The 21,762-nt window shown below is 45.7% G+C and overlaps 1 protein-coding gene across 4 annotated transcripts; it reads left to right on the forward strand.

The window, feature by feature from the left end:
- Positions 1 to 5,998: 5,998 nt before the first annotated feature.
- Positions 5,999 to 21,548, forward strand: CBX3 (chromobox 3). 4 transcript variants are annotated; one of them, XM_069729889.1, is made up of 6 exons: positions 6,002 to 6,133; positions 6,599 to 6,673; positions 9,639 to 9,778; positions 15,265 to 15,430; positions 16,809 to 16,903; positions 20,972 to 21,548. In XM_069729889.1, exons 2-6 carry the CDS (start codon positions 6,647 to 6,649, stop codon positions 21,096 to 21,098), a joined length of 555 nt encoding a protein of 184 aa, XP_069585990.1. In that variant the 5' UTR covers positions 6,002 to 6,133; positions 6,599 to 6,646; the 3' UTR covers positions 21,099 to 21,548. The 4 variants fall into 4 exon arrangements, with proteins under 4 accessions (XP_069585992.1, XP_069585990.1, XP_069585991.1 ...); XM_069729890.1 differs by having other exon boundaries at positions 6,599 to 6,670; XM_069729891.1 differs by lacking the exon at positions 6,599 to 6,673 and having other exon boundaries at positions 5,999 to 6,133.
- The last annotated feature ends 214 nt before the right edge of the window (positions 21,549 to 21,762 follow it).

Genomic DNA, 21,762 nt, shown 5'->3' on the forward strand with positions numbered 1-21,762 from the left:
CGTTCTGGCTTGAGTGTCATCCTCTGGTAGGGGAGCTTTCTTGCAATGCGATGAGTGGATCCAAGTGGGTCTTCCCTCCAGCTTCACAGAGGTTGGTGTCATCAGCGGCACTTAAAAGACCATCAAATCTCGGATCGAGTGGTGTCCTTACAAACTTTTTTGACCAACACCCAATCTCCTGGCTTCAATGAGTGCGTATCGGACACTGAATCTGGATCTGGCAATGAAGAAAAAACTCGAGAATGGATATTAGCAAGTTTCTTGGTGAGTTCAATTACATAAGCAGACAAAGTATCATATTGCATAGTCAGCTGCTGAGGGAAAGAATACCCCTAACCTAGGACTAGACCCAAACAAAATTTCATATGGTGACAGCTTTTCTGGGCCTCTGGAAGTGTGCCTTACACTAAGTAGTGTGTTTGGGAGTGTCTCATGCCATGGTTTGTTTGTCTTTTGGGCAACTTTCAACCTCCTGTTCTTAAGGGTTCCATTCAGTTTTTCTACTTTCTAGCTACTCTGGGGATTGTAGGGATTGCGTAGGCCTAAATCTGACCCTACTGCTGACCAGATCTCCCGTGTGAGATTTGCTGTGAATGCGGGTCCCTGGTCACTCTCTCACTTCTGGGACCCCATATCTGCATATCTCATCTCTGAGAGTAGCTTCTTTGCAGTAGTCTTTGCTGACTGGTTCCTCACTGAGAACACGTCCACGACCACAAGGGCATATTCGAATCCTCCACTTGACGGCATCTGGATCCTCTGGAAGGAGTACAGTGGTCTGGCAAGATGATGTGTGAGTACTTTCTACATTCTTCCGGGGTTGCATTTGCCGCAGGTCAAACAGCTGCTAGTGAACTCGGCTGTTAGGGTGGAGATCCCTGGAGCGAACCAGTAAGCACCAATCAGGTCATTCATCTTTGTCTTTGATCTGTGCCTGGGCCCATGTGCCCACTGGACCACCATAGGGTACATGCTTCGGGGTAAACAGGGTTTGTAGTCCATTGCATATTGCAGATCCCAGGACGTCATCTGGTCAGGTTTCTTGTCTTCAGTCGTCACGTATTAGCCGTCCGGCTCTATGACCTCTCCCACTTCTCCATATTGTCTTCCTTTGGCCGCTTCTTTGGCTGCCATATCCACCATGTTATTACCCCGTGCCTCTACTGTGTTCAATTTTCCATGTGCTTTGACTTTTAGTACTGGCACCATTTTTGGAAGTTGGAGTGCGTCCAGAAGGTCCTTGATGGCTCCATGATGCTTCACGGCTGTTCCGATTACTGTGAGAAAGTCCCTTGCAGCCCAGATGGGTCCAAAGTCATGTGCTATGCTATGCGAGTACCTTGAATCGGTGTATATGTACGCAGTTTTGCCTTCTGCAATCTGGCAGGCCTTCGTCAGCGCTATACATTTCTGCTTCCTGGGCTGACAGACTAGGCGGCAGACTTCTGGACCACAGGATCTCTTGATTGCTGGTCACTGCACATCCCGTGTGGAATCTTCCTTCATCATCTGCAAATCTGGAGCCATCCACATAGAGAATCAACTCTGGGTTGGTCAGTGGCTCTTCTGCTACCTTGGGTAGTCCTGTTTCCTGTTGCATGATGCTGAAGCAATCATGGTCATCCGTCCGGAGCAAATCCAGATCCCTGCAGAAGGTATCATGCAGATTTTGATCAGAATTTTGATCTGAGGGTCCATATCTGTATCCCCCCTTGGGAGTGGGAGTAGAGTGAACGGGTTGAGGACTATGCATCTGGAGATGGTGACATTGTCGTGCACTGGAGGCAAAGATGCCTGGCGGTGGAGAGATGTTTTGGCTGGGTTTGGTTGAGGATTGCTGAGATGTCATGCGGAGCCAGGATTTCCAATGGATATCCAAGAATAATGTCAGCAGCCTTGTCCAGGAGGGAGAGTGCTGCAAATGCTACTCTCATGCAGGAGGGGCTTCCCTTGCAACTGGATCCAGGCGAGCTGAACAATAGCCCAAAGGTCTCTGCTTTCCCCCCTGAAGCTGCATCAGGACTCCAGTAGCAAGGCCTTCTTTTTCCATCAGGTAGAGACGGAATGGCTTCTCGTAGTCAGGTAGGCCTAGTGCTGGCGCTGAGACTACAGAGCCTTTTAACTTCTTGAATGAGCTGAAGGCTGCATCTGTCAGGAGGAATGGAGTTACATTGACGTAATCGTACAGAGGCTGCATTAGAACTGAGGCATCAGGGATCCAGGCTCTGCAATACGAAACTAGACCAAGGAAGGCCTGTAGCGCCTTTGGAGTTGTTGGAGGAACCATCTTTTCCACTGTGGTCGTCCGGTCATTTCAGGTGTTTCGTCTGGTGAGCAATACAGTGTCCCTGGAATGTAAATCGCTACAGACACCATTGGACTTAGTCCTTTGAGACCTTGCAGTGCTGCTCCGCCAGGAAAAGTAGGAGAGAGTATAAACCAAAAAGAAACAAGGATCCCTAAAAAATAACTTTTAATAATACATCTAAAAAGACCATTCTTTATCAAAATTTAAGATAAAATAGTATTAAATGTACCTATTCAGACCCTACGTCAAACTGCAATGAGTCCTGCCTGGCAGTGGAGGTTGGCACCCTAATTTACCGCGGTAGGCGCCCCCACTCCTCGACGGCTCACCCTACCATGCCCTGAGAGATACCTATAATGAGGAAAAAGGCTGGTGAGCGCTATATGAACCTGCAATTAACAACTACCTGACAGTGGAGGTTGGCACCCTAATTTACTGCGGTAGGCGCCCCCACTCAACGACGGCTGACCCTAGGGTCCCTTACAATCCCTAAATAAAGAGATAGACAAAAGATTTTGTCTCACATACAACTCCAATACCCGTGAGAGAAAAAAAAACCAAAACAAAATGCAAAAAATAACCCAAAAAAAGGAAAATACACAAAAAAAATATATATATGTAATTTGTCAATGTACCAGAGGGGGCAATGAAAAGTGCAATATCTACAAAGCAACGCCTCCCTCACAATAATATGGATAGATGTATTTCATCTGAGTACAGGAGCAGGAGCACTGTAAAGCACAATGACTAAAAAAGCCATGCCCACCTAATGAAGTACAGTCAGATGATTCAACCCACCAACGGGTACACGGAGTGCAGAAAAGATATATATTTTGTCCAAATAGGATAAAAAAGCATATTAATGCCTCTGATAAACAATAAGATATTGTTGTACACACTCCTATATCTTGTTAAATACTGTCCACTATAGCTGACAACTTGCTGTACCAGCCACGATCAGTATTTGCACCATCTAAATCTGTTTAACCCCTTTGATGCTGCTGTCAATAGTGACTACATCATTATAAATGGTTAACAGAGTGTGGGGGCTTCTTCTTTGTCACAATTGGTGCCCTCAGATCATGATTTTGTTGTCCTGATGTTTGCCATGGCAATTCATGACCAAATCGCGGCCTTAGAGTCTGACGGCTGTAGTAATCTGTTTAGAAGTTAGCAACATTTAGGTGGTAAAAATACACATTTTCATTTCTGTCATACCACTTTGCATTAATTCCTGTAAAGCACCTGAAGGGTTAATAAACTACCTGACAGCAGTTTTCAATATGTTTAGGGTTGCTGTTTTTAAAATGGTATCACGTTTGGGGGTTTCCCAATATATGGGACCCCTAAAGTCACTTCAAACATGGATAAGTCCCTAAAAAAATACATTTTGTAAATTTCTTTGAAAAAATGAAAAATTGCTGCTACATTTTTAAACCTCCTAAAATGCTAACAAAATAAAATAACATTTTACAAATGGTGCTGATGTAAAGCAGACATGTGGGAAATGTTATTTATTAATGGTTTGCTGTTGTATGACTATCTGGATTAAAGGGATAATCATTCAAATTTAGAAAATTGCTAATTTTTTAACATTTTTCTCAAATTTTTGATATTTTTTATAAATAAACACAAAAAATGTTGAACAAAATTTACCATTATCATAAAGTATAATGTGTCACGAAAAAACAATCTCAAAATCACTGGGATTTGTTGAAGCGTTGCAGAGTTATTACCACATAAAGTGACACTGGTCAGATTTCAAAAATTTGGCTCGGTCACTAAGGGGTTAATACTATTTTATCTTAAATTTTGATAAAGAATGGTCTTTTTAGATGTATTATTAAAAGTTATTTTTTAGGGATCCTTGTTTCTTTTTGGTTTATACTCTCTTCTGGGATTCAAAAGTATTGCAGTTTGGTTGTGTTTAGAGTAGGAGAGACAAGGAACGGGCTTTACATGTGTCAAAGTCAGCTGCACAAAGGAGTAGATCGTCCACGTATTGTAGCAGGGTTACTTCTGCGTGTTCTGTGACCCAGTTGGCGAGGACTGTGGACATTGCTTTGGTGAACCGTGAAGGGCTGTTCTGGGCCCGCTGTGGCATCACTGTCCATGTGTGCTGTCCCCCATGGTGTGTTAAGGCAAACAGGTACTGGTCATCCGGGTGAATGGGAACACTGAAGAAAACATTAGCCAGGTCTGTCACTGTGAACACTTTTGTTGTGGAAGGCACATTTGAGAGCAGAGTTTGCAGATTTGGCACAATTGGAGTTTCATACATCGTGGTGTCATTCACATCTCTCAGGTCATGTACCATTCTGAACTTGGCTGGCTCTCCTTTTACAGTTTTTTTCTTGACCGGGAAAAGCGGGGTATTGCAAGGCGATGTGCAAGGAACAATGATTCCTAGTTCCAGGTAGATCTTCAGTTGGTCAGAGACAGCTTGATTCTGGGCAATGGGCAGGGGATACTGGGCCTTACGAGGATATGGAGTGCCTGGCCTGAGTGATACCCGTACTGAGAGATGGTTCCTCGGTACTTTCCAGACACCCGAAAGCGGAACAGCACCAGATGTATTAAGTGATGATCAGATGTCTCAACTTTGTCCTAGATGCAGAGAGCTACATTTTAGTTGCTTAAAGGGACTCTGTCACCTGAATTTGGAGGGAACAATCTTCAGCCATGGAGGCGGGGTTTTCGGGTGTTTGATTCACCCTTTCCTTACAGCCGGCTGCAATATTGAAGTTCATTCTCTGTCCTCCATAGTACACGCCTGCACAAGGCAATCTTGCCTTGTGCAGGCATGTTCTTCGGAGGACAGAGAATGAACTTCAATCCAATATTGCAGCCGGCTGTAAGGAAAGGGTGAATCAAACACCCGAAAACCCCGCCTCCATGGCTGAAGATTGTTCCCTCCAAATTCAGGTGAGTGTCCCTTTAATCAGCATTCATATGTGCATTAATCACAATATTCCATATAGATTTAGATAACCAATAACAGAGGAGCTAGACACTATGGTAACTAACCACCCCTTTCTATATGCGATTATAAAATTATGTATGTGCAATAAATCACCAGTATTGACGGAATGCTTACAGTCCATTCTTGATGAGCGCTCTAAATACTCAGCCTTAGGCTGCGTGTCCACGTTCAGGATGGCCGGCGGTATCGCTGGAGCGGCTTAGCCGCTCTGCGGTAAGCCCCGCCCCCTTTCTGGGACGCGATGATGCCGGATGTGTTCACAGCACACATCCGGCATCATCGCTCCCCACCATAGGGCCCTGTGCTATATCTTGCGGCGACGGAGCGTCGCCGCAAGATATACGGACATGCTGCGATCTGAAAAGACGCGCAGCATGTCCGGAGTCACAGGGCCGCCGCGTGCGTGTTACCACGCATAGTGGAGACGGGATTTCATTAAATCCCCTCCACTATGCTGTAACATCTGGACGCTGCGTGTTAGACGCTGCGGCTCTATGCAGCGTCAAACACGCAGCGTTCACTGCACGTGGACACATACCCTTATTGGGAACGGTCGCATCACACACACACACACACACACACACACACACACACACACACTTAACCCTGTGGTGCTCACACGTGAGCCGAGTGCATGGTGCACACCACCAGACTGCACTTCCACAGCAGCGAAGTGGTTAACGTTCCCGCCAGTAAAATCCCCGCCAGAAAGCTCGAGCCCATTGTTCTACTACGTCATCAGCACGCCACGCCCACCCGCGCCGTGACGTTGTACGCGGCAGTAGAAGGCGGTTGTCGGTGAGAAGTGACTGAGGAGCAGCACCGGGAGAAGCGGCAGAGAGGTAGGTGGCGGGCATGTGCCGGTATTGCTGCGCTGCGTGCCGGGGTAGCGGCCTGAGGTCGGTCCTGGACCCCGGGGCTGTTGTGCGGGCGGGATGATGGGGCAAGATGGCGTTGTGTGGCGGTGCTTCAGTAACGGCTCTTTCCCGCCATTGTATGTCTGCGGCGTGCAGGCGGGAAATCCCGGGCACGTGCGGCGGGCGCCGGCTCACTCGCTCCTTCCCCGCCGCCGCTCCTGTGGCGGAGCTCGGTAGTGAGCCCGGCAAGTGTGTGGTGGCCGGTCCCGGCAGGACCACCTTTGTGCTGCCGCCATAGCCCGCGCCGGGCTGTAATCTCTGCACCTCTCTAGCAGTCGCGACAGAGTCCCGACATGAGCGCTGCAGTGGTGGCCGTGTAGTCCTCGCCGTGTATCTGTGTATTCGCCAGAGACCTGCATGTACTAAAAGCTCTATGTATTTCACACACAGGACTTCATAGAGCCGCACGGCGATAAGGGGACCAGATAATAGTATTAAATGCAGGCCAGTCTGGAGACGCAGGTAGTAAGTGACTCTTCTATTGTTATGTATAAGTCATGTATACAGGGGTGCGGGCCCGGTGGCCGCTCTGGGGGCCGCATGCGCGTCATTCCCGGTGGTAGTGAGAGGATGGTCAGCCCCGCGAATAGTCTCCCGGGCTGTACTGCGCATGCGTGCACAGGGGCGGGGCCGCGCTCACACCAGGCCTAGGGTGATCAGGAGCAGTGCGGCCACCGAGCACTATCCGGTAGGTGGGGGCGGCGGCCGCGCCGAGCGGGGTGTGCCCGGGATCTCGCACGGTGCTTATTTGCGCGGCTTAATGATGCAGCCCCCGGCTACAGCTTTATTACAGCGCCTGCTGGATGCACACCCAGAATGGATGGAGGCCGCGTACATAGGGGCTGCCTCTGTGTACACTGCTCCAACATGGCTGCAGGCATCGGTGTCTGCGCAGGTGAAGGGACCTTGTGTAATGGGTAATGCAGTGCTCTAACATAGTCCACTACAGGCCCAACATTACCCCGACCATTCATTATGGCCAGAAGCTACAGCCAGTATTTACATAGTACCTGTACTGATGACCAGTCTTTAATACAAGTCATTGATATGAGACCCCCGCTAACTGGGACACCTTCTGGTTGTTCGTTTTAGAAACAAATTACCTACTGAATCTGTTAGGCTACGTTCACATTAGCGTTGCGCGCCGGTGCGTCGGCGACGCAACGCGCGACGCACCAAAAACGTTGCGTTTTGCGACGCGTGCGTTGTTTTTTGACGAAAATCGGACGCACGAAAAATGCAACTTGTTGCATTTTCGTGCGTCCGACTCTAGCGTCGAAAACGACGCACATGTCGAAAAACACTAACAAAAAACGCACGCGTCCCCTATGTTAAACATAGGGGTGCGTCGCCGACGCACATTAGCGTAACGCTAATGTGAACGTAGCCTTATGCACACTGAAGTGTGGGGAAGGGGCTATTGACTTCAATGGAGTCCACAGAAAAGTCAAGAATGCAGAACTTTCTTGAGGGAAAAAAAGCCAAAACATAATCAATGGGTCCCTTCTGCTGGATGCAGGAAGCACTCCCATATAAATATGTATTTTTAGTAGATTGATATAGCCACCTACCCCCCTCTCCGTGTCCAGCACCATTTTCCTGACATCACTGCAATTCAGACTCCGACTCGCTCTGTGAGCCACAAGTCTCTTACAGTGTAGTCTATAGAGAACTGCTCGGAGGCTCCATAAAGTTGCACTGTAAAAGCACAGCATGACCCCGGGGAATCTGCAGATGTCACTGAGAAGTGGAGCAGAATGGCGCTGTATCCTGGAGAGCAATGGTAATTGTGTATATTGATACGCGCACTACACTACATGCAGATACTAAATTAAAAAAAAAATGGTTACACTTTAATGCAACAGTCTAGTTTAGAAACAAAATGTGCCACTGGTTGTGTGAACAGAACCTAAACTCCACCGTTGGCTACCTCACTGTTCAGCGTCTGCTCAGCTGTTGTGGATTAACTATTCATTCAGGAGCAGAGCTGCAGCAGCCGTTCCAGTGTGCCAGGGCAGTGTTGTCCACTCCATGCATTGTTTGCATCCAGCCAGAGCTTTTGGTAGCAGATCAGTGGTTCTGTTGTGGGGGGAGGGCTCTCACCCCTGCCCTGAGATTGAAGTCCCATCCTAAGAATAAGTAGTCCATATCTGTGTAGTGGGAAACCCCATCACATGCCATGCACCTTGCAGTTCTTCACTGCTATTTAATTTTCTTTCCTGTTATGTGAAACTAGATGGTGGCCCGATTCTAACGCATCGGGTATTCTAGAATATGCATGTCCACATAGTATATTGCCACGTAGCATATTGCCCAGCCATGTAGGTAAGAGGTTAAAAAAGACTTAAAATAAAAAATAAACATACTTCCCTTCCGAGGGGCCCTTGTAGTCCTGGCGGCTGTGTTCGGTGCACGCGGCATCTTCCGGTCCCAGGGTTGGTATGAGCTCAGGACCTGTGATGACGTCGCGGTCAATGACTGTGACGTCATGGCAGGTCCTTCTTGCATAGCATCCTTGGCACCGGAACCTGCTGCTTGCACTGCCGCGGACAGGACGCAACGTCTGAGGGTGAGAATAACGTTTACATACGCATACGCAGCATCGATAGTAAAAAAAAAAGTTGGTCACACGGGGTTAATAGTTGCGTTAATGGAGTGCGTTACACCGCCGCCCGTCGCTGATTGGTCATGGCAAAAATCAGCGACTTGGATTTCCATGACAGACAGAGGCCGCGACCAATGAATATCCGTGACAGAAAGAAAGGACAGACAGAAAGACAGAAGTGACCCTTAGGCAATTATATAGTAGATCTACCATTTTGCTGAAAGTAGCGGTTGCGCTCAGTCTGTGTTGTGGCACATTAGTGACAATCCCCACCACACTGCCTACTGCTGGCTCATGGTTTCTGTGTAGCTGAACAGCTAATGGCGGATGAGGAAATTCATGCTACTTTCCTGGATTTTACCAGATCTTATTAAAGTTGGAGCACTGCATGGTCATTTACACTTCTACCACAAAACCTTAGTTATATCTTTTATGCTTTAAATGCATGAGAAACTTTTAAAGGGGTTGTACAAATCTCATAGCTGTGATGGGTGATAACTTATTAATTGCTGGGGGTCTTATCAATGGGATCCCCACTGAACCCGATTGCAGGGTCCTGCGTGATTGCTATCTATATAGAGTGGAGTTACAAATGCCCCAGACATGGCTAAGTCTTGTTCTCCGGATTAGTGGGGGGGTCCCAGCAGTTAAATCCCCAGCAATCAGTAAGTTGTCCCAAATCCCATAAGGGATGACTTATTAACTTGATACAACCCCTTTACATTTTTAAGGGATGTATATATGATACATAATTTAAAAGCTAATGTTTTTGGCCTGTTTAGTACTTTATAATTTTTTTTTCTAATTTTATTGTCACCTTGACAGAAAATGGGGAAGAAGCAGAATGGAAAGGGCAAGAAAGTGGAAGAAGCAGAACCTGAAGAGTTTGTAGTTGAAAAGGTTCTGGACAGACGTGTTGTAAATGGGAAGGTTGAATATTATCTAAAGTGGAAAGGGTTCACAGAGTAAGTGTCATGGCCCACCCACCTTTCCCAAACTCTTGGTCAAAAGATAAATGTGTTTTCTCTCAAATATTGTTTCCTTTGATTTTCCAGAGGTGCAGTCATGTATACGTTGATATATACTAGTTAAAGCCAGAGTACATACAAGGGTGTTCATGGTGCAGAGGTTGGCATTTACCATCAATCGTGAAATGGTACTTGTTTGACAGGAGTGACCATGTTCTGGTCTCTACCATCTGTCCTGCTGCTTGGTTGTCTTTAAGGCTTTCTCATTTCATTCCTATACTCAGTTGTCTCATTGGGGCTTACGTCCTCGCCCCCGCAAAACTGAATTTGGGAAGATGGGGCTTTTGACTAGTGGTGTGGACAGTTATCGTGCATCGTGTAGGGGCATATACGCCTACAGTAGGTGGACACTTAGATGTAATGGACTGCTTCTGAGTGTCCGCCTCTGGTAGGAATATACACCCCAAAAAATGATGCTCTGCTGGCACCATTATAGTTAATGGCTCCCTCAGCATATACTCTGAAATGCTTTTCTGCGTTGAGTTCGGATGGAAGCCCTGACGGAACCACTAAGCACTGGGATGAATGCAATGTGAAAGGGGCACAAGATGCAGAATTATCAGTTCATTTTCCCCATTGTGGGGGGGTCTTGCATTGGAACTTTACATTCTCACCTGTGGAGACCCAGCCTGCAAAGCTGTGGCAGGATATTATAGGACTGCTCAAAGTTTACTCTTTTAACCCATTGTTTACTTCACAGTAAGGAGCTTTGTTTTTGAATACCTATTTTGAAGCACTGCTCTTGAATAATCCTGCTAGCCCACTTTATAGATCCATGCACCCTGGAGATGGTAAACAATTACTATTCATTGGCTATGGACAATGCACTTACAGCTTTATTGGTTTATATGCATCTGGGCCAGTTTACTAATCAATTGAACCTAAAGGTACCGTCACACATAACGATATCGTTAATGATATCGTTGCAACCGTACAAAAAGGTCAGGGGGATCTTAATCCAAGTATAACAGAGTTCTCAGAAAAAATATAATATATATATATGTAGATTGTAGACCAATCCGAGGACTCAAAAAGTAGTGGAAACAAAATAGATTTATTGAAGTCACAACCAGTCATTCAAAATGCCAATGTTTCGGCCAAAGCCTTTATCCAGGCATTTATCTGTATGGTGGTAGAGGACAAAGCATGTGAAGCGAGGCAAACAGGAAAAGAGCGCTACCCAGGGGTCCCCAACTCCAGGCCTCGAGGGCCGCCAACAGTGCAGGTTTTCAGGATTTCTTTAGTATTGCATCGGTGGTAATGTGATCATCTGCACAGGTGATGATTCCAACCCCTGTGCAATACTAAGGAAATCCTGAAAACCTGCACTGTTTGCGGCCCTCGAGGCCTGGAGTTGGGGATCACTGGCGCTGCCTATAGAGAACGGGGCAGATAGGATAAGGATTAACAAGAAACTCGCCTAATTTATTGTCTAACTCCTAATGCACAGAAACGATGAGATAATAAGCCAATTTCTTTGGTGATATCTGACGTAGGATCATGAGTGATCCGAAGATAAGTGTCAGAATCGCTTAATTAAGAGCGGATCTCATTAAGGACAGACCATATTATGTTAATGAGATCCGCTCTCAATTAAGCGATTCTGACACTTATCTTCGGATCACTCATGATCCTACGTCAGATATCACCAAAGAAATTCGCTTATCTCATCGTTTCTGTGCATTAAAAGTTATCGACAATAAATTAGGCGAGTTTCTTGTTAATCCTTATCCTATCTGCCCCGTTCTCTATAGGCAGCGCTCTTTTCCTGTTTGCCTCGCTTCACATGCTGTGTCCTCTACCACCATACAGATAAATGCCTGGATAAAGGCTTTGGCCGAAACGTTGGCATTTTGTATGACTGGTTGTGACTTCAATAAATCTATTTTGTTTCCACTACTTTTTGAGTCCTCGGATTGGTCTACATATAGATATCGTTGCAACGTCATGCTTCTGGTGACGTAGCAACGATCTCGTTATGTGTGACAACGACCAACGATCAGGCCCCTGCTGGGAGATCGTTGGTCATTGGGGAATGATCAGGACCATTTTTTTGGTCGCTGATCACCGCTAACATTGCTGGATCGGCGTGTGTGATGCCGATCCAGCGATGTGTTCACTTGTAACCAGGGTAAATATTGGGTTACTAAGCGCAGGGCCACGCTTGGCAACCCGATATTTACCCTGGTTACCATTGTAAAAGTAAAAAAAAAACACGCATTCTGATGTCTGTCACGTCCCCCGGCGTCCACTGTCAGCGCCGGCCGTAAAGCAGAGCACAGCAGTGACGTCACCCCTGTTACTGCCGGCGCTGACACAGTGCAGGGAAACTCTCGGCAGCAGCGCGTGCATTAGCAGCGCTCTTGCCGAAAGCAGTTTTAACCCTGACGCCGGCGGGGGACGTGACGGACATCAGAATGTGAGTATGCAGTGTTTTTTTTTTTTAACTTTTACTATGGTAACCAGGGTTAATATCGGGTTACTAAGCACGGCCCTGCACTTAGTAACCCGATGGTTACCCGGGTGCTGCAGGGGGACTTCGGCATCGTTGAAGAGTTTCAACGATGCCGAAGTCGTTCCCCCGATCGTTGGTCACTGGAGAGAGCTGTCTATGTGACAGCTCCCCAGCGAGCACACAACGACTTACCAACGATCACGGCCAGGTCATATCGCTGGTCGTGATCGTTGGTAAGTCATTTAGTGTAAAGGTACCTTAAGTAAAATTGGTCAGCTTTTCTTCTAGGTCTATGATCTGTTGTCCATATACCGTATTTTTTTTGCTTTGTAAAGACGCGCTCCCTGCCCCACCCCCAAACTTGAGGGGGGGGGGGGAGAGGGGGTGCATCTTAAAAAGCGAACATGCCTGACTGGGGGTGGGAGGGTGGAGGATGCTGTTGTCTGGGTGCCTGGCGACTGCTGACCGTTGCTGCGGGTATCTCCGTGCCCAGCGGTGCTGCGTGGGTGTCTGGCGCTGTGCGGACATTTTGCGACAGGCCAGAGCCCCGGCACTTCAAGGGTTCCACGTGCGCTGGCCATATTCCCGGAGACCAGCGCACGTGGAGTGCCGGGGCTCTGGCCTGTCGCAAAATGGCGCCGGGCACCCAGAGACACCCCGCAGCAGCACGCCACACATCGGAGCACTCACTCATCCCTGCCTGCGGCCTGGAGCATCACCCCATTCTGCCTCCTCCAGCAGCGACCCTGGGACCCCGCTTCACTGCAGCCACCACCCCCGGTAAGCAATAAGATGCAAGGATTATAAGAAGCATCACCAATTTTTTTTTTTCTCTTATTTTTCTCCTCAAAATTTGGGGTGCGTCTTATAATCTGAAAAATATGATACTTAAATGTTTAAAATCCGATCCAGCTAAAATCAGTTTTTAAAAAAACTGAGTTGTGCTTGCTCAACTTTTTTGACATGATTACTGCTGGATCCATACTAATGGATGATTACTGCACTTGGAAACACAGTATAGCCTTAGGTAGCAAGTGACCCTGATTTCTGCTCTGTTCGTGCTTTTTTTTTTTTTTTTTTTTTTTTAAGTTTTCATTGAAATGGCTGTTTATTAGCTGCAGTTGTGGAGTCAATTCATGAGTTGCACATATAGAGCTGTCAGTGGTGGGAGAAGACCATAAACCCTTCCCTCAGGTTGTTTGGCATGATGTGTTAAGGCCCCGTCACACATAGCGACGCTTAAGCGATCCCGACAACGATACGACCTGTCAGGGATCGTTGCTGCGTCGCTATGTGGTCGCTGGTGAGATGTCACACAGTGAGATCTCCCCAACGACGCAGCAGCGATGTGGCGACCTGTACAACGATGCTATTTCATGACGATTCAATGGGACGTCCTGTCAACGAGGTCGTTGGTAAGGTGTCAAACACAGCGATGTGTGCTACCCAGCGGGACCTCAACGATCAAAAAACGGTCCAGGCCATTCCGACACGACCAGCGATCTCACAGCAGGGGCCTGGTCGCTGCTACGTGTCACACATAGCGAGATCGCTACTGAGGTGGCTGTTGCGTCACAAAACTTGTGACTCAGCAGCGATCTCGCTATGTGTGACGGGGGCTTTAGGTAAAAGTTTACCTACATCCCAGTAACATGTCATTTTGGCACAAAACATTCTGTAGTATACGTAACAATGAATCATCCAAAGTGTTAATATATTGTAAGTACTAGTGGTATATATACTGGTGACATTAGGTCACTATTTCATCAGTTTTTGAAAGTAAAAACATGCAGATTTCAATCTCTTAAAGGAAACATTTCATCAGAAAAAGTGCTGTTAATCTGCAGGTTAACAGCATTATAATGCTGGTCGGTGTCCACACGTAGCTTAACCCCTTTCCAACATTGCGCGTAATAGTATGCCGATGCGGTTTTGTACAGCTGAGTGTTGGCCAGTGGTACGGTTACTGCCGCCGCTCTATTGTCAGAGCGGTGACTGAACCAGTGTTGGCACCTACTCTGTGATTGAAACCAGAACGCTGCAGGGGAGAATAAAATTGACTTTCTCCATGCCACATTCGTCCTACGTGCAGGCGCCAGCAAGCATTCTAACCCTATTCACCTGCAGGTTAATAGCATTTTTGTTTTTTCTGGTGCAGGTTCCCTTTTATTATAGTTTTACCCCCGAGTAAACTAAATGTGGCTTAATTTCACAATACTGGACTCGCTTGGACCTAAAAGTGGAAAACCCCTTTAACATATACACCATAGTAAGGATTTAAAATCCTCAGCACTGATTAGTTTGCTATAATCAGCCTGTGGTATAATCCTAATTGCATATATATATATATATATATATATATATATATATATATATATATATATATATATATATACAATATCTATTGTCTCAAACCCAGAACGTGAGCGTTAAACTCCAATGTGTTTTTGCGCTATATGAGGGTAACCATGCTCCTAGGAGTTTTTTTTTTTTTTTTGTGAAAAGCTACTAATAACCTAAATATTTTTGAAAGCTACCGTAGATACCTCTATTTAGAGATCAGTACTTTTCAGTATTGGATTTGGCCATAGGCACTAGATCAAAATGCTGATCTAAAAGCGCAAATCACTATTGGTGTTTGTCTGTCTGATGCACCTTGCACTTTGTTTTTGCATTTGTTACACTGTTGTTTATTAATGAGATTACAGTAAAAGTTATATTTTAATCCTATACATATATACTGATTAGTTTGCTGTAGTTTTTTTAGTAAAATTTCTTGCTATGGTGGTACTGTAGATTTACTGCAAGGTAATCTGCAGCAGAAAATAAACGACATGCATGCTTTGTTTATAAACTAGCCTTTAGTACATATTTGTGTTTTTTTTTTTTTTTGTCTTTCTCAAAACTTGTAGATTTATTTTGTTCTGTATGAGAATGTATACTATTCTTAGTCATCTTTGTCTTACAGCGCAGACAATACTTGGGAACCAGAAGAAAACTTGGATTGTCCAGAGTTAATTGAAGCTTTTCTCAACTCTCAAAAAGCTGGCAAAGAAAAAACCGATGGCAACAAGCGAAAATCTGTGTCAGACAGTGAATCTGAAGAAAGCAAGACAAAAAAGAAACGAGAATCGGTATTATGATCTCCTAATTCTCACTGATGGTTGACAATGTAATCACTTATGTTCTCTAACGCAATTGGAACAGGTTTGGAAGTGTTTTAATTTTGAGTGTGCTGTAATTGGCAGAGAGCTTAACCACACATCTAAATATTAGCCACTAGAGGTAAACCTATTCTTTGAAACTGAAGATGAGGTTCTTAACACTGAGTGTATAAGCCCACTGCCCTGTCGGGGAGCCTATATAGTGGGTCGCTGCTCTGAGTGACACACTTTGTGGTGACATCACAATACTGTGCTTTTTTTTTTTTTTTTTTTTTTTTTAACTGCTAGATATAATATAGCAATGTGTTCACACTGTTGCTTTTAAATACGGTTTGTTTTTTTTTGTCCAACTTGTCTGGTTTGGTATTACCCTCTCACCCCCATTATAAGCCACTGCCAGAGGTTTCTTATGTGGTTATCTTCAATACAAATAAAAGCATTGGGTGCCCAATTCTTCCTTCTTAAGGTACCGTCACACTAGACGATATCGCTAGCGATCCGTGACGTTGCAGCGTCCTCGCTAGCGATATCGTCCAGTGTGACAGGCAGCAGCGATCAGGCCCCTGCTGTGCTGTCGCTGGTCGGGGAAGAAAGTCCAGAACTTTATTTCGTCGCTGGACTCCCCGTAGACATCGCTGAATCGGCGTGTGTGACACTGATTCAGCGATGTCTTCGCTGGTAACCAGGGTAAACATCGGGTAACTAAGCGCAGGGCCGCGCTTAGTAACCCGATGTTTACCCTGGTTACCATCCTAAAAGTAAAAAAAACCAAACACTACATACTTGCCTACAGCCGTCTGTCCTCCAGCGCTGTGCTCTGCTCTCCTCCTGTACTGGCTGTGAGCGCCGGTCAGCCGGAAAGCAGAGCGGTGACGTCACCGCTCTGCTTTCCGGCCGCTGTGCTCAGACAGTACAGGAGGAGTGCAGAGCACAGCGCTGGAGGACAGACGGCTGTAGGTAAGTATGTAGTGTTTGTTTTTTTTTTTTTTTTTTTTACTTTTAGGATGGTAACCAGGGTAAACATCGGGTTACTAAGCGCGGCCCTGCACTTAGTTACCCGATGTTTACCCTGGTTACCGGCATCGTTGGTCGCTGGAGAGCAGTCTGTGTGACAGCTCTCCTGCGACCAAACAGCGACGCTGCAGCGATCCGGATCGTTGTCGGTATCGCTGCAGCGTCGCTAAGTGTGACGGTACCTTTAATGTGAGTCATGAAACTCCTATCAAATGGTTGCTCAGTCCTTGCCAAATCATGTATTCAATATTGCTTGCGTTGGGGATCCTGTTGCTGCTTTGTGCTGGTGTTGTGTTCCAACGTTTGTTTGTTTTTTTTTCATAACATTGTTTAGGCTGACAAACCAAGAGGCTTCACTAGAGGTTTGGAACCAGAGAGGATAATTGGCGCTACAGACAGCAGCGGGGAGCTGATGTTCCTTATGAAATGGTATGTAATGTTCTCTGGTTATGTGATCTGGTGCAATAACGTTTTTCCCCTAGTTTCAACTTCGCTGCAATTATTGGGGAGTGGACACTGTTTAAATTGCTGCATTTTTTTTGTTAAATCCCTAAATATATGCAAAAAGTTTGTTATTAAAAACCGCTTGCTGAGTAGCTTCATTTTTCATCTACCTCCTACAACTCCTGTGTAGATCTAATGTATCTCCAGAGTGGCAGGTAAAAAATCTAATCCTGTAGCTATTATCAAATACCCTACTTCTCGCCAATAGAAATACAATAGGTAATTGATATAACTTTGGCATCTGACTAAAGTGGTTGTCTGTTAAAGGGAACCTGTCACCAGGTTTGACAGGTATGAGATACGGCCACCACCTTTCAGGCCTGATATACAGCATTATACAGGGCGGCCCATTTATAAAGTTAGCTTCAAAATGGCCACCATGGTCACCACTAGTGGTGAGCTAGTGTACTCGTTGCTCGCGTTAACCCGAGCATGCTCAGGAAATCTCCGAGCATTTGTTAGTGTTCGGCTATTAACCCCTTCACGACATGCACCATACTAGTACAGCGCATGTCGTGTCTTCCCCCTTTGTGGGCTCTGGCGCTGTTTTGTACAGCTGACATGTGCGCAATAGCAGCGGGTGGAATTGCAATCCACCTGCCGCTATTAACTAGTTAAATGACACTGTCAAACACTTGTTTTTTTTTTTTTTTTTTAACCAAAGTTTGGAATTTTTTTATACCACTTAGATAAAAAATAACCTATACATGTTTGTCTCTGAACTCGTAATGACCTGGAGAATCATAATGGCAGGTCAGTTTTAGCATTTAGTGAGCCTAGCAAAAAAGCCAAACAAAAAACAAGTGTGGGATTGCACTTTTTGTTTGCAATTTCACCAAACTTACAATTTTTATATTTTTTTCCCTGTCTTCTAGTACAAGACATGGTAAAAGTACAACTCGTCCCGCGGCGATTTTGCAGCTGCGGGTCAGCAGCAGTTTCCATAGCGTTTACAGTAACCTGTAAACCGCTGTGCACATGCTGGGGGAAAAACCTGCAGCATGTCACTTTGTGCAGAATCGCAGCGATTCTGCACCCATAGGAATGCATTGATCCGCTTACTTCCCGCATGGGGCTGTGCCCACCATGCAGGAAGTAAGCGGATAATGTGCGGGTGGTACCCGGGGTGGAGGAGAGGAGACTCTCCTCCAGGCCCCGGGAACCATATTTGTGGGTAAAAAAAAAAATAAATAAAAAAATAAGCTGTACTCACCTCTCAGCGCTGCATGCGGCCGTCCGGTCTCAGGTTGCTATGCGACCAGGGCCTGCGGTGACGTCGTGGTCACATGAATGTGACATCACGAAGGTCCTTCTCGCACAGCATCTTTGGAACTGGACCGCCGCGTGCAGCGCCGAGGAGATCGGGACGTATGAGGGTGAGTATATCATTTTATTATTTTTAACATTACTATTGATGCTGCATATTGCTGCATATGCAGCATCAATAGTAGGAGTAAAATCCTGCAGCGGAACCCGCAGGACAAAACGTGATAAATCTGTAGGGATAACCGCAGCGGGTTTGCCCTGCAGATTTATCAAATCCGCTGCGGGAGAACCCGCAGGGACCTGACTCTGTGTGAACATGGCCTTAGAGCTACTAGCCAGCTTGATTACATGTGGGGATTCCCTAGAAACCAGGCAACCCCACATGTACTCAGCCTGGCTAGTAGCTGTAAATCATTCAGCTGAGGAGATGAAAACTTAATCTCCGAACACTAACAAATACTCGGCGATAACCCGAGCGTGCTCAGGATAACCCCAGCAACGAGTACTCGCTCATCACTAGTCACCACCCATCTTGAAAAGTTTTCCCCCTCCCATATACTAATGTGCCACAAACAGGAAGTTCATATCACCAACCATTCCCATTTTTATTGAGGTGTATCCATATACACGGCCCACCCAGGGCTATCCATATAAATGAACCAACCTGTAGAATGCTGTATCTGCCCCCGACCTGCAAGACTAGAAAGACCCTTTATTATAGTTGTCTGTAGGGTGGTCCTAGGGGTGTCACTGGTCTTGGTCCTATGCCTTTCTTGTGATGCTGTCCTTTCTTGCTTCGTGTGGATGACACGTCCTTACGTCTTCCAGTCTCCCTGGCATCGCGCTCCTGCGCAGATGTACTTCTCTGCCCTGACTAGGGCAGAGTAAAGTACTCAGTGCATCGGAGCTCTTTGACCTTTCCCGGCTCTTATGCATGGTTGTAGATGGTAGTGATGCGCCATCCACGCGATGCAAGAAAAACGTCAGACCAAGGCCAGTGATACCCTTTGGACTGGACCGCCCTGCTGGTGCTCTTTAAAGTTATATAAATTTCATTTAAATCCCCATCTACTTGGTGCCGTAATCTAAACTAATTTCTAATATGCTTGCATTTAAAACTCCCTACTGTTTAACTACACCATCTGACTGCTCCTGTATTTCCCTGCCGCCTTCCTCAAGTGACATCACTTGTGAAGGTGGCACTTTTGTCTGCATGCCGCCAGGTATTCTGACGCCGCACATTAACAGTGCACTCTCCTCTACGTTGCTAACTTGCCACTGCTGATCTAAGCCGTCAACAGTGTGCGCAGTGATCGCTGATCACACAAAGCACTAGGACAAGGCCCAGCCACTGAAACATGTCTGACTCTGTTCCAGGGTGGGGGCTGAGGCAGTAACAGCAGCCTCTGCCCCTGATAATCCTTGGTTTGAGTATCCCAGCATGCACTGGATTTTTCTATTAAAGTGTAACCATTTAGGAAGTTGGTGTGCCCTGTAAGTTATGGTAGTTCAGGGAACGGTAGGGAATTCTTAATGTAAGTATATTAGAAAATAGTTTTCAGCACTAATTAGGGTTTTAGATGAAAATTTTCTTTGGCCTTTGGACCACCACTTTTAACCCTTTTAAGGCCCTGTAGACCCCAAACTGTAGGAAATTAAAAATATTTAATCAGACTTGATGTATTTGGAAAATAAAGTTGGTGGATATAGCTTTTACAGCAGTGTTTCCCAACTCCAGTCCTCACACGACTAACATATCATGTTTTCAGGATTTCCTTAGTATTGCACAGGTGATGGAATTACCAAGCCGTCAGAAACTGCCGCACTGTCTGCACAACACTGGAAGTCCTGAGAATGTGATTTGCTGTGGCTGTGAGGACTAGAGTTCAAGGAACACTGCTTTAGATGGTACTTGCCAATTAAAGGGAACCTGGCAGTGACTTTGAGAATGGCTGTGTTATTGCAGTCATGTATGACTAGGAAACCGTGCACTGTTTCCGAAAAGCCATACTGTAGAAGGCTGTTTGGGTTATGTTTCTTTGACTAGTCCAAGAGGCCAGGGTCTGGCGTCTACTCCCCCCACCTCCTAGGATTTTGTGGTGAGACTTGTCTGTTCTGTAGATTAAGGTGGGGAGAAGCTGCCAGGGACCTGCATCTTTCACTAGTCATCCAAGACTCATCCCAGCAGATTTCTTTAGAAAGGTGTTCTTCCCCCACTCCTCTTCCTCCCTGAAATGTCAGTGTTCCAGAATACAACATGCATAACTGTAATAGCGCAGCTGCCCTTGAGTTCATTCTGTCAAGTTTGGCGAACTTGAATCAACTGATTTTCTGTGAAAGGTAATAGTGCTGCTTTTGGCACCCCTGTAGTCGCATGTTGCTGCCGACTGACGTGTTACATGCCACATGACAACTCATTGGCCATCTGTGCAGCGCATGGACAAGGATTTGACATGTTTGCTTTCAGGTGTCTCCCCTCTGTGTTAAGCTTGCGCTTAACTGAACAGTGCTTGCTCCTGAGAGAAGGTCTGGTAGCTGCAAACTTGACCATTTATACCTAGTTCAGGCCAAAAGGTGCAAGTTATCATGTCTGTTCTGACAAGTGTTCCTTCTTGGTGTTAGGAAGTTTGACGATAGTGACATTTATTCTACATCAACCTTCACTGTTGGTCTGAATTTGAGTCTGGCATAAGTCTGTGGGTTTGAACATATGACGTATTCTTGCAGGAAAGACTCGGATGAAGCGGATTTGGTCCCAGCAAAAGAAGCAAACATGAAATGTCCTCAAGTTGTAATTGCGTTTTATGAAGAAAGATTAACATGGCACTCTTGTCCAGAAGATGAAGCGCAATAAAGTCATTGGTAGACTTTTTTCTTTTTACTGATTTTTATTTTATTTTTTCATTTGGCCACCTGAAGCATAAGGTTATTAATTTGGGTTGTTTTCTTTTCTGTTTCTGAATAAACCACACCAGTAATTTGGCTAAATGTGGCCCCCCAAAAATGTACCTGGCCTTGTAGAGCATCTGATACATACATGTATTGGCTCTGTCTAGACCTTTTTTTATGAATCTTCTACTGAAGTCAAGCATCTATAATACAGACTTGCAAGTGTTTTGTAGCCTTCAATTGATGTGCATGTTAATGCTGTAGCCCAATCTTTATCATTAGGTTGTTAGCTCTGGTGCTTCAGTAGAAGTGCTCCGGAGACCTCTGTAGTAAGTGGAATGTTACCTGACTGTATATTGTTTACTTCAATGTAAATACTGGTGAGCAGTGTTCAATAAATAGTTTTATATTCTCATGTGTGACTCCAGCCTCATGTGCATGATCATGTTAATCTTAAAGGATAATGGTACTGTCACAACTTCTCATAAGCAGTCCTGTGTATATGAGGAATAACACTGGCCACTATTGCTTGTATTGTGCATGTTTCCCTTCTGCAGGCATCAGCTCTAAAGGTACCTTCACACTAAACGATATCGCTAGCGATCCGTGACGTTGCAGCATCCTGGCTA

This window comes from Ranitomeya imitator, chromosome 6 (genome assembly GCF_032444005.1).
Source record: "Ranitomeya imitator isolate aRanImi1 chromosome 6, aRanImi1.pri, whole genome shotgun sequence".
Lineage (NCBI taxonomy): Eukaryota > Metazoa > Chordata > Amphibia > Anura > Dendrobatidae > Ranitomeya > Ranitomeya imitator.